The 13,247-nt window shown below is 39.2% G+C and overlaps 1 protein-coding gene across 3 annotated transcripts in view; it reads right to left on the bottom strand.

Annotated features, from left to right (window-relative positions):
* dgkq (diacylglycerol kinase theta) overlaps positions 1–13,247 on the bottom strand; it is a 176,524-nt gene that overhangs the window by 124,799 nt on the left and 38,478 nt on the right. For all 3 annotated transcript variants that reach the window (XM_087979837.1, XM_087979839.1, XM_087979838.1), the window contains 4 exons: positions 12,407–12,493; positions 4,544–4,644; positions 2,500–2,723; positions 817–907 (listed from right to left, as the gene is read on the bottom strand). In XM_087979837.1, coding sequence (XP_087835963.1) covers positions 817–907; positions 2,500–2,723; positions 4,544–4,644; positions 12,407–12,493 — 503 coding nt within the window. The remainder of the gene's footprint in view (positions 1–816; positions 908–2,499; positions 2,724–4,543; positions 4,645–12,406; positions 12,494–13,247) is intronic.

Raw genomic sequence — 13,247 nt, 5'->3', positions numbered from 1 at the left:
TGTGTTGATTATGGTAAGATAAGCAGACAGCAATCAGCTCTCCCTCCTGTAGCTTTGGCAATCGCAATCTTTAACAAAAGAAAATTCAAAACTAGTTCAAATGTTGGTTTTCCCTTTATTAGACTGGTTGACTGGTCCTTGTGAGGCCCCAGTTAATATTGAAACATCAGGTATCTGAGTATAATTCCTCTCTGAAGTCACAACATCTATACAGTCCGTTGATCAAGAGTTAACCTGCAATCAACTTTCAGACCTGGCCTCATAAACAAATATCAGTTTTTTTCTCATTTTTGTAAAATGAAATGCTGCTCACAGTTAACAGGTCACCTTCAGCTCACAGTTCCAAACCAAACATAATTTTTAAAAAAATTTTTAAATCATGCAAGTCTCAACACAACTGACTCAGGACACTGGTCGGGTTCCTGCATGGTTGGTCAATGGTACCTTGATTATAAAGGAGAAAATACTCAGGGAGTTACTGTTTTTCTGGCTCTGTCCCTACATATCTGTGTTTACATTAATGCCCTCTATTTTTCCTCTTTTGATCAGTAAGTCAAAACGTCATCTTCTTCTTTACTATATAATGTATTCATCATGGAACAGCTTCAGCTATAATACTTAAACTAGTTTACAACAATTCATTGACATAAAAGAGATGGCTGTGTTTTTGTACTCTGATTCAATGACATAAATAGGATGACACTGTACCTACAGCAAAGTAACAAGCTTACTTGATTATCATGGTTAGTTACAGCACATTGCTAGACAATTACATTAAACAAAGTAAGTCATAAAGAATTTCTAGCTGGAACTAACCTGTCGTCCCAGTTGCAAAAGGACTTCCTGGATAATGGCTTTGACTGTTGTCTCGATATTTACAGGAATGGAGATATAAGCTACTCCAAATCTGAAACATGAAAACAGGTGCGAACTAACAAATAAGCATACTAAAAGATGAAATATTAACTGTCACTGAAAGCTCCTCTAAGAAAATTAGGGATGGATAATAAATGCTGGCCCAGCCAGCAATACCCGGACTCCTGAATGATTAAAGCAAAAGTCAAAAGTTTTGTTAAAGCATAAATGCCAGTACAACAGGGAATTACCTTTAACAAATTTATGCAACTCCCCACTCTTTCCCATGATCTTGTTTTCACTTTGAGGCATTGGCGAATCAGCTGGTCTCCCTTGCCACTGCCAGGACTGGTCTGTTTTAACAGGAGTTTCACCATCCAGTGACAGCTTGTCCCAAACAAGCAACATAAGAAGAGGTGGTGTTTCCAAATTCAAAGCCAGCTGTGACTGCATTACTAGAGCTACCAAGCATTTGGATTTTTAGATTAATTGTAAAAGAAAAATCCTTACAATCCAACTTTTATGCTTTCTTTAAGCTACTGTGCTGGAAATCTCTCACCATTACACAATTAACACGTGTTGATCTGACAGATTTAGATCATAGGTAAAAACAATGACTGCAGATGCTGGAAACCAGATTCTGGATTAGTGGTGCTGGAAGAGCACAGCAGTTCAGGCAGCATCCGAGGAGCAGTAAGATCTAGTACACCTCCTGCTACCTTGATTTAATCATTTGTCTTAGTGCCAACCTCAAAGTGCAGCATTTCAACATTTTTCAATTCACTCACCAGTTGATTAGAGGGAGATTACCACCTGTCCCAGTTTAGGGACAATTTTGTTTTATAAACATTCCAGGTGCCTTACAGCTAGCAGATAGGGGAACTGTCAGTCCAGAATAAATGGCCTAGGACTAGAAGACTTTTATTTAAGCTTTGATGCAAATCTGGACATCATCAGCCAGGCAAGTATTTATTACCCATCTCTAATTCCTTCTAAACCGAGTGCTTTACCAGAGTTGAAAAATGTCATGCTGGAAAAACACAGCAGGCCAGGCAGCATCCGAGGAGCAGGAGAATCGACGTTTCGGGCATTAGCCCTTCTTCAGGAATGCTTATGCCTGAAACATCAATTCTCCTGCTCCTTGGATGCTGCCTGGCCTGCTGTGTTTTTCCAGCACGACATTTTTCAACTCTGGTACTCCAGCATCTGCAGTCCTCACTTTCTCCTGAGTGGTTTACCAGCCCATTTCAGAGTAACAGTTAAGAGTCAGCCACACAGCTGTGGATCTCAAGTCACATGTTGGCCAGGTAAGGATGGCAGACTTCCTTTTCAAAAAGTATATGGGGGGTTCCAGGTGGATTTACACAGTAATTAACAATAGTTGTCATGATCATTGCAGACACTGGCTTTATATTCCAGATTATTAATTGTATTTTAAATTCCACATAATGCCGTGGTCACATTTAAACGCAAAACATTAGCTCTCAAAACATTAGCCCCTGTTTTACTAGCCCAGTGCATCACCATTGCTCCAGTTACTGCTTAATCCACTACATCGCTCTGTAGATTGGACTGGCTATTGTATTATCAGCAAACACCAGCTATATTACTTGAACATCTGCTTACCCGTAATAGGCAACTTACTTTAACCATCCTGGATAAATTTTGACTATTTCGCAATCTCTTGGCTTTGCCCGTAGGATCCATGCCTCAGGGATTGTATCTCGGAACACTGACAAATTTTTGCTTTCCATCCAGCCTCCATTTCGGTTAATGATGTCATCACTGTAGAGAGAATCTTGGGTAAACGTTTGGAGCTCATATTCCTGAGGATCATCTGGAATGTAGTACGCTCTCAGTGCAGCTTCCTATCAAATTTCAGTTAAATCCAAATAAATACATTATTAAACTGTAGACATAAACCACACATATCACATTCTCTAACCTCTCACTCCCACAAGACACTGAGCAAATGAAAAGCTTCAAAGTAAAATCTTAAGTAAAAATTGTTTGAATATAAATTGAGTGCAATCTTTCATATTTAGCTTTGAAAAATATATTTTTTTTAGCACTGGGAGAACAGAAGAGAAAATGGCATTGGAATTTCAAAGAACAAGGGGGGAATATTATAGAAACATACAATTATGAAGGGAATAGATAAGATAGGAAAAGGAAGGTTGTTTTCACTGGTGAGTGAAACTAGAGGTAGGGGGCATAGCCTCAAAATAAGGGGGAGCAAATTTAGGACTGAGTTGAGGAGGTACTTCTTCACCAAAAGGATTGTACTCATTTAATTTTGTTTGTGCAGTCTCCTCTTATCTTAGTTGGAACTATACAATAATAACACACAATTTCAATTTGCACATAAACTGGGGAGGCAATGGCCTCATGCTATTATCACAAGACTACTAATCCAGAAACTCATCTAATATTCCGGGCACCCGGGATTCCAACCCATGTGGCAGATGGTGAAAACTGCTTTCAATTAAAAGATTTGGAATTAAGAATACAATGATGACAATGAAACCATTGCTGATTGTTAGAAACACTCGTCCAGCTCATTAATGTCCGTCAGGAAAGGAAATCTGCCATTCTCACCTGGTCCAGTCTATACGCAATTACAGACCGACAGCAAAATGGTTGTCTCTCAAATGTCATACGAAATGGCCTAGCAAGCCATTCAGTTAAAGGACAGCTAGGGATGGGCAATAAATTCTGGCCAGCCAGTGATGTCCACGTCCAGCAAGTGAATAAAAATAAACCTAATCAGTATTCATGCAGTAGGATGAATTCCTGGAGTATGTACAAGATGGGTTTAAGAAGCAGCATGTTGAAGACCCAGTTAGGTATCAACCTATTTTACATTTAATATTATGAAATGAGAAAGGACTAATTAATAGCTTTACTGTAAATAAACCTGAGAAATTCAGGCCATTATTTAACAAAATTTCAGATTAAGTTGCAAAGTGATATAATTCATTTTGAAGCTTGCATCTTAAATCTAAACAAAAGGAGACTAAAGGTATGAGGCGCAAATCACCACCGGGGATTGGGAAAATACAATGAAATACTGAATGGTAGGCAGGCAGTGGCCAATATTTGAAGTAGTATTACAAGATCTACACAAAATATGCCTTCCTTTGAGACACAAATATCCAACAGGAAGAAAGAAGCAATCACAGCTAACAAAAGAAGTTAAAGGTTGTATTAGATCAAAGGCTTACAGGATGCAAGAAAAACAATGCCAAGATTGAGGATTGGAATCAGTTTGGAACCCAGCGAAGGATGTTCAAGAAACCGATAAAGAAAGGGAAAAGAGATTAAAAACCTAAGCTAGAGAAAAATCATAAAGGCAGACTGTAAAACCTTCTGTAGATATGTGAAAAAGAAAAGATTAGCAAGTTCAAATGTGGGCCCCATTACAAACCAAAGCAAGAAAATTTATAGTGTAGAAAAAGGAAATGGCTGAGAAACTAAATACTTATTTTGTGTCTGTCTTCACAGAGTAAGATGCAGGCCATTCCCATAAATATTATAGAAAATAAATAAGGGTTTATGAAAATGAGGAACTAAAACTAATTAGTATTAGTAAAGGGGTAGTACTCGAATAATTTACTTTACAGAATTTATAAAATTTTATAAATCCATTTTAGTTGGTGGTTTTGTTACTAATTTGAGTTTGACGCACCACTGCTTCTTCTGTTTTTGAAATTCGAGGAACAGTAATTAGTCGAAATTGATTCCGCTTCACTGCATCACTTCCATCAAATATCTTGAGACTTTGTTTGCCTGAGAAGAATTAATATAAGTATAATATAAAGAACATGAAGTAGTATCAAAAAATTCCTAGAAATACGTTTTAGGCATAAAAATACACTATAGAGTGATAGAGGACTACATCTCAGAAAAAGGCCAATTGGCCCACTAAGTCTGTACCTCCACACATATCATCTATTGCATCCTCTGCACCCGATGTGGCCTCCTCTATATTGGGGAGACAGGCCACCTACTTGCGGAGCGTTTCAGAGAACACCTCTGGGACACCCGGACGGACCAACCAACCCAACCACCCTGTAGCTCAACATTTCAATTCCCCCTCCCACTCCACCAAGGATATGCAGGTCTTTGGACTCCTCCATCGTCAGACCACAGCGAAACGACGGTTGGAGGAAGAACGCCTCATCTTCCGGCTAGGAACCCTCCAACCACAAGGGATGAACTCGGATTTCACCAGTTTCCTCATTTCCCCTCCCCCCAGCCTGTCTCAGTCAAATCCATCAAATTCAGCACCGCCTTCCAAACCTGCAATCTTCTTCCTGACCTCTCCGCCCCCACCCCAGTCTGACCTATCACCCTCACCTTGACCTCTTTCCACCCATCACATTTCCGACGCCCCTCTCCCAAGTCCCTCCTCCCTATCTTTTATCTTAGCCTGCTGGACCAACTTTCCTCATTCCTGAAGAAGGGCTAATGCCCGAAACGTCGATTCTCCTGTTCCCTAGATGCTGCCTGACCTGCTGCGCTTTTCCAGCAACACATTTCCACCACTAAGTCTGTGCCAGTTAAAAACAAGCATGTAACTATTCTAATCCTATTTTCAAGCACATGAACCTTGCATGCCTTTGCATCACAAGTACACATCTAAATACTACTTAACATGTTATGAGAGTTTCTGTCGCTATCACCCTTACAGGCAGTGAGCCCCAGATTCTCATCACGCTGTGAGTGAAAGTATTTTCTTCACACCCCGTCTAAACCTGCTGCCCTTACATTAAATCTATTACCCCACCTCAGTTATTGATCCTTCCACAAAGGGGAAACATTCCTCCCTGACTATCCTAAATACCTCATAATTTTATATATCACAGTCAGGTCTCCTCCACTCGGAGCAGAGTAGACTAAGGAAAAAAAAGTCTCTCCAGTCTCTATTCATAACTAAAACACTCTATTCCAAGTGGCATCCTGATAAATCTCCTCTGCACACACTTCAGTGGAAATCACACTTTTCCTATAAAGGAGATTCCAGAACTGCTCACAGTACTCTTTAGCCTACATAGTTCCATCTCATGCACCGATGTCATCTGCCAGCTGGGTGGCTTTCTGTGAGAGGTACTGTACAGAGAACAGCTTTTTGAGAAAGATACATTGAGCAACTTCCTGTGAAAGATATACTACTCAGATTATCCCTTTTTTTTGAAAAAATGGAAGCGCATAGTGACAAAAATGCCAGCGAGAAGCGTCCTGGTGATAGTATTGCAGGTGGTGAATGCAAAAGAAAGGCCAGAACACTGGAATACAAGCTAAATATTATAAAGTGTTTTTACCATAAGGAGAGAATGTGTGATACAGCTCACTTAACAGTAATGAGGTGTCAACCTTACGCACCATGATAACCCTCTGTCCCTGCATTAACAAATATTTTTTAAATGCACTGTGTTAAATTTACTTTTGTTTCATTGATAAATATGATTTGCAGGTCCGGTGTTGGACTGGGGTGTACCAAAGTTATAAATCACACAACACCAGGTTATACTCCAACAGGTTTATTGAAGCTATAGCTTTCGGAGTGCTGCTCCTTCATCAGGTGGTTGTGGAGTATATACTCCAGCAGTGCTCCGAAAGCAAGTGCCGCCAAATAAACCTTTTAGATTATAACCTGGTGTTGTGTGATTTCTAACATTGATAAAATGATTTATATCTTCATTCAGGCTGTACTATATCTTGTGTTAGACTTTTGGATGATTTTTGAGCGACCACGAGATTTTCTTTTGCTGGTCTACCCTTAACCCCACTTTTCCCATAGACCCCATTATCTACATTAAGCGATTTTCTATTAAGCGAGGTTTCGCTGGCACGTAATTACTGCATTATAGGAGAACTACCTATAGTCGTTAAATTGAGGGGTGATAGATTTAGGACAGATATTAGGGGTTGTTCCTTCACTCAGAGTAGTGGTGTGTGAAATGGCCTGCCTGCAACAGTAGTAGACTCACCAATGTTAAGGGCATTTAAATGGGCATTGGACATACATATGGATAATAATGGAACGGTGTAGGTTAGATGGGCATCAGATTATTTTCACAGGTCGGCACAATATCGAGAGCTGAAGGGCCTGTACTGTGCTATAATGTTCTTGCATGTCAAGTTTCAAACTTTAAATAAATGACAGTGGATTATGGTCCATTTAGATGAATGTTTCTCTGTTTCTATGTTCAGCATTGACATCAAAGCATTAATAATGATGTCAAACCCTCTTTCTCTACAATACAGTACTTCTCCTGATATGGTTTAGTCTCTTAGAAAAGTACCCCACTGTCTTCTCTATTGTCAACTCCTCAGCCTGTAACAAGACTGCATCTAGCTGCAAATCTTTAGCATCAACCACCATTTTGAAAGGTCTGGAAAAATCAGGAAGTCAATGCCAGTTTGTTTATTCAGATTGCCTTCAGTTTCTCACAGACTATCTGACTTTCTGCTGACCATACCACCTTTGCTTGTTCTCTTAATAAATTTGTTTGAAGTTAGGGTTACAACAAATGTTCTGAAATTATGAATAAGTTTTTGATAAAACCCACAAATACTTTCAGTTCATTTTTTAAAAAATTTTTTTAGGAACAGGGAATTCTATCAGAAATTTCATTTTTGCCCTTGACAACACTTAATCTTGTCCTATGTTACTCCCTAAGCTATTCTTGCTTTCGTAAATTCACTTTAGCTAGATTTACTTGTCTTGCATGCTCTTCATGTTACATTATCTTAATAAACTAGAGTTACGAATTTCAACTACAACGTGATTCCTAAGTTTCTGAACATAGTTGCAATCTTCTTTAACTTAAATGGTACAGCTCTTCCACTACTATCTTAACAATAATTGTCCTTAAGTATTAGCTTCTGAATCATAATCCACATTTGTAAGGAAGACCTGTCTTCCTGTTTTTGTTTTTGGTAATAGTTCTACACAATTTTCTAATGACAACAGAATGGATCTTCAAAACATTGGTATAGCTATCAAAGGTGATAAACCTGTTCTGATGAACAATCACTGGAATTGAAACATTAACTCTGCTTTCTTCCCACAAATGCTGCCAGACCTGCTCAGTTCCACCAGCAATTCCTGTTTTTGTTTCAGATCTCTAGCATCCGCAGTTCTTGTTTTATTTTAAAAATACAAAGAATCGCAGAAGCTGGAAATCAGAAATAAAAACAGAAATTGCTGAAAATGGTTTTTTTTTAAACCTGTGCATTGATGCTTATGTTTTCTTTATTTTTCCATGTCCTACTATAAGAATTTCATGTGCTGCTCTCAATATCGCCTTACAACCATCCAATCTTCATCTTCATGTTTATGAGGGCATCTCCACTTTCGCATGGAACTCTCTGTTTAACGTAGTAGCACTCTGGATCTTTAGCCTCAGCTGCAGTGTGATCTGTTTGTGTTAATTTAAGTAACTCTGGACCTACTTCCTGTGTCTCAATTAAAGAAGACACGTCCCAACCAATTCTTTTGAATTATCCTAATCTTTAAGTGGAGTTTCAGAGACCTGAATACATGCTTGCAGTACTGCTGTGACCTCTGCTGATGGACTTTGCTTAGCCGTTGCTCCAGTCACTACATACAATGGAGAAATATCAAGAACCTGTTTTCTTCCAACTGTTCATTCAGGGATTATACTTGAAGCTATAACTTTCCTGCTAAATCATTCTTCATGAGTAAATTCAACCCATTGATATAGAACATTACAGCGCAGTACAGGCCCTTTGGCCCTCAATGTTGCGCCAACCTGTGAAACCAATCTAAAGCCCATCTAACTTACACTATTCTATCATCAGCCATAAGTTTATCCAATGACCATTTAAATGCCTTTAATGTTGGTGAGTCCACTACTGTTGCAGGCTGGGCAATCCACACCCTTACTACTCTCAGAGCAAAGAACCTACTTCTGACATCTGTCCTATATTTATAATCCCTCAATTTAAACCTATGTCCCATCGTGCTAGCCATCACCATCCAAGGAAAAAGACTTCACCCTATCTAGTCTTCTGATCATCTTGGGTAATTCCTTACTACCCCAACTACCACTCGTTCAGATAACAAGTCACAGTCTCATTGGATGTGTACAATGGAACCAGGACATACAATTTACCTGTTTCAATCACCAACACTTTGGCTTTTCTTGAATGTTCTGAAGGGAAAAATAAATCTTTCCCCAGCAAAAGATATTTGATTGGCCCTTGCATCCCATAGTTATCATTCCTTTAGTCAAAAACTCTTAATATCTCTCATCTATCCAAAGTACTTCTTCTGCACTCGAAGCACTGTCTACCTCTGATCTCTTAGTTATACTTAAAACTACAATTTGATTTAAAGCATTTTTGTTTAAAGATTCCTTCTCATTCTTCTAAATAATTGTGGCTTACTTTTGCACCCCCAATTTTAATTGCTCAATCAGTAATGGAAACGTATTCAACTGTTTACAGAGGAACAGAAGAAGAGGCCATTCAGCCCACTGAGCTAACTGTGGCATTCAAATCAGATCTTGGCTGATCTACCACTTTTCTCCACTATCTCCATATTTCTTCAAGTCATTAGTCTCTAGAAACCAGTCTTGAATCTGCATATAGATTGAACTTTAACAGCCCTGTGGGAAAGAGAATTTCCAAGATTCATCATCTTCTATGTGAAGAATATTCTCATCTTAGTTGTAAATGGTCCACTCCTTATCTTCTGATCATGTTCCTTGGTTCTAGACTCAGCAACCAAGGGAAACATCCGATATAGAGCCACCTTGTCATGCCCTGCAAGTTTCAGTGAGATCACCTCTCACTTTTTGAAATTCTGAAGAATGCAGATCCAGTCTCCCCAATCTCTCCTCATAAGAAAATCCTATCATTCCTGAGAATAACCTGGTGAACTTCTGCTACACTCCCTCAATGGCAAGTATATCCTTCCTTAGATAAGGGAACCAAAACTGTACACAATATTCCAGATGATGTCATACCAAGAGCTTTTATAACTGCAGAAATACATCTTGATTTTTGTACTCAGATCTTCTTGACATGAAGGAATCGACATTGTTGCCTTCCTAATTGTATGTTGCAATTGCATGCTTTATGAATAAGGACTTCCAGTTCCCTTGATATATCAGCTCTAGCCAAACTTTCAACAGTTATGGTCTTATGATTAACCTGTACAAGCCTACTTGAGACCTCCTTGCATCCCCATGTATTTTTGTGTCATCACAAAATCTGGAAATATTACAAGCAGACCCTCAGATCATTGACAAAGATTGTGAACAGCTGAGTACCTTAGCATTGATCCTTGCAGCAGCACATTACTCAGAACATCCTATCCTGAGAATAATCCATTTATTCCTGTTTTCTGTCTGTTAACCAATTCTCAATCCATACTACCATATTACCTCAAAACCCATGCACTCTAATCTCATTGATTAACTTCCTGTGTTGAATCTGATCAAAAGCCTTCTGAAAATCCAAATCCACAACATGGATCTCCTTAGACTATTCTCCAAATAACATTTGCAAAAAACTCCAATAAGGTTTTCATACATGACTATGTTGACTCTGTTAAATTCACATTGACGCTACACAACTCTGCTATTCTTTTTAAAATGTTCACTCATCATATCCTTTATTAAAAAAAGAATTGCAGAAGCTGGAATTCTGAAACAGACAGAACTTGCTGAATAAACTTAGCAGGTCTGGCAGCATCTGTTGTGAGAAAGCAGAGTCAATGTTTCAGGTCCAGGGACCCTTCTTCAGATATGAAGGCATTCACTCCTTGTACAGTTACTTCCTTCAACAGTCTAATACATCCCCCAAACTCTTAGAAACCTTGCCTACAGCTTTCCACCCCTCAACCTTGGTTTGCTCCTTTCAAATACTCCTTGATACCTATCTGACAATGTTTCCAGTCATCTTACTTAATATTTCCTTGAGCCCCTAAAAACAAAGAAGCCTTTGTTTTTGCTCTGGTGAAACACTTCGGGGGTTCCATTTTGTTAAAGATGCTTTATTATGACAGAAAGGTGAAAATAATTCCTGTGTGCAAAGCAGAATGAGTAAGTATCATTTTATTAGCTTTCAATTGCACCTGAAGCACAAATTTGATTTGACATATAAGGCCTCAGAAGCCTTATTGAATTCTTTGAGGATATGACAAAACACATTAATGAAGTTAGAGCAATGGATGTGATGTATGTGGAATTTAGCAAGGCGTTTGATAAGGTTCCCTGTGGTAGGCTCATTCAGAAAGTAAGGAGGCATGGGATACAGGGAAATTTGGTTGTCTAGATACAGAATTGGCTGGCCCATAGAAGACAGAAGGTGGTAGCAGATGGAAAGTATTCAGCTTGGAGCTCGGTGAGCAGCGGTGTTCCGCAGAGATCTTTTCTGGGACCTCTATTCTTTGTGATGTTTATAAATGACTTGGATGAGAAAGTGGAAGGGTGGGTTTGTAAGTTTGCCGATGACACAGAGGTTGGTGGAGTTTCGGATAGTGTAGAGGGTTATTGTAGGTTGCAATGGGACATTGACAGGATGCAGAGTTGGGCTGAGGAGTGGCAGATGGAGTACAACATGGAAAGTGATTCATTTTGGAAGATCAAATTTGAATGCAGAATACAGGGTTAAAGGCAGGATTCTTGGCAGTGTGGAGGAACAGAGAGATCTTGAGGTCCACGTCCATAGATGTCTCAAAGTTGCTACTGAAGTTGATAGGATTGTTAAGATGGAGTAAGGTGCGTTGGCTTTTATTAGCAGGGAGATTGAGTTTAACAGCCACGAGGCTATGCTGCAGCCCTTTAAAGCCCTAGTTAGACCACACTTATAATACTGTGCTCAGTTCCAGTTGTCTCATTAGAAGGAGGACATGGCAGCTTTAAAGAGGGTACAGAGGAGATTTACAGGATGCTGCCTGGACTGGAGGGCATGTCTTATGAAGAAAGATTGAGAGAGCTTGGACTTTTCTCATTGGAGTAAAGGAGGATGAGAGGTGACTTGATAGAGGTGAGAAGCTTAGATAGAGTGGATAGCCAGAGACTTTTCCCAGAGTGGAAATAGCTATCATGAGGGGGCATAATTTTAAGATAATAGGAGGAAGGTTTAAGGGAGGTGTCAAAGGTAGGTTCTTTACACAGAGTGGTGGGTGCGTAGGATGCACTGCCAGCAGAGGTAGTGAGGTCAGATACATTAGGGACATTTAAGCGACTCTTGGACAGACACATGGATGAAGGGTATTTTGGTTAGTTTGATGTTAGAGTAGGATAAAAGATCAGCACAACATCAAGGGCCAAAGGGCCTGTACTGTGCTGTATAGTTCTATGTTCTATGTACGCATCCACAAATAATCTGTCAATCAGGAAAAAAGGACATCACCTCAATCAATCATCTACGAGGAGTTGAATAGCACAATCCTTAACAAATATACTGACATTTATGAAGCTAAAAAAATTCAAAATTTGTTCATTAATTTTTTTTCAAATGTAAACCTGAGTAAAAGTGGTCTGAAGAGATTAAAGCAAAATTATTTTACCTGAATCAGTTGTGGAAGCAGAATGTGCATCTTTATATGATGCTTGATTCCACATATTGATATGATCATCATCAGTTTCATCAGCAACTGTGGAAATACAGTCATATCAGCAACTTTACACATCAATTACTTTGGGAATACAGGTGCTGCATTATTAATGGTCACACAGCCTCACGTACGCACACAATTACATAGCTAAATATGTGCAAACACATTCCCTAGCTATATATCCATACTACACTGTCACAGAGGTATACAGCACAGACACAGGCCCATCAAGTCTGCGACAGTTGAAAACAACCACTTAACCATTTGAAACCTATTTTCCAGCACTTAGCCCATAGCAATTGAGTAGGCTGTCTGACTCCTTAAGCCTGACCCATTATTCAAATGAACATGGTTGATCCAAATTTCCTTACTTCCACTTTTATTCCCTTTCTCAATAACCCTTGATTCCTCAAGCGATTAAAGAATCTCTCTCAGCCATAAACATATAGGACTGTGCCATTACAACACACTCCGGCAAAGAATTCCAAAGCTCTTAACGCTCAGAGAACAAATTCCACCTCAACGCGGTCTTATATTGGCACATGTTTATTCTGAGACATGTACCCTCTGGGCTTAGACTCTCCCATGAGGGGAAACATCCGCTCTGCATTTACCTTGTCAAACCTCTTAAGAATCCTTGTGTTCAATTAGATGAACATGTTTCAATAAGGTCATCTCTCATTCTTCTAAATTCCAATGAGTAGAGTCCCAACTTGCTTAAGCTTTTCTCATAAGACAATCTCTCAATACCTAGGAACATTCTCTAGGGCTGCTACTATTGAGCCCTCATATC

The sequence above is a fragment of the Chiloscyllium plagiosum genome, unplaced genomic scaffold (assembly GCF_037043375.1).
Source record: "Chiloscyllium plagiosum isolate Xiang-an unplaced genomic scaffold, Cpla_swu_hap1 HiC_scaffold_36, whole genome shotgun sequence".
Taxonomy (NCBI): Eukaryota; Metazoa; Chordata; class Chondrichthyes; order Orectolobiformes; family Hemiscylliidae; genus Chiloscyllium; species Chiloscyllium plagiosum.
The sequence above is the reverse complement of the archived record's forward strand: the minus strand, read 5'-3'. Positions and strand labels throughout refer to the sequence as shown.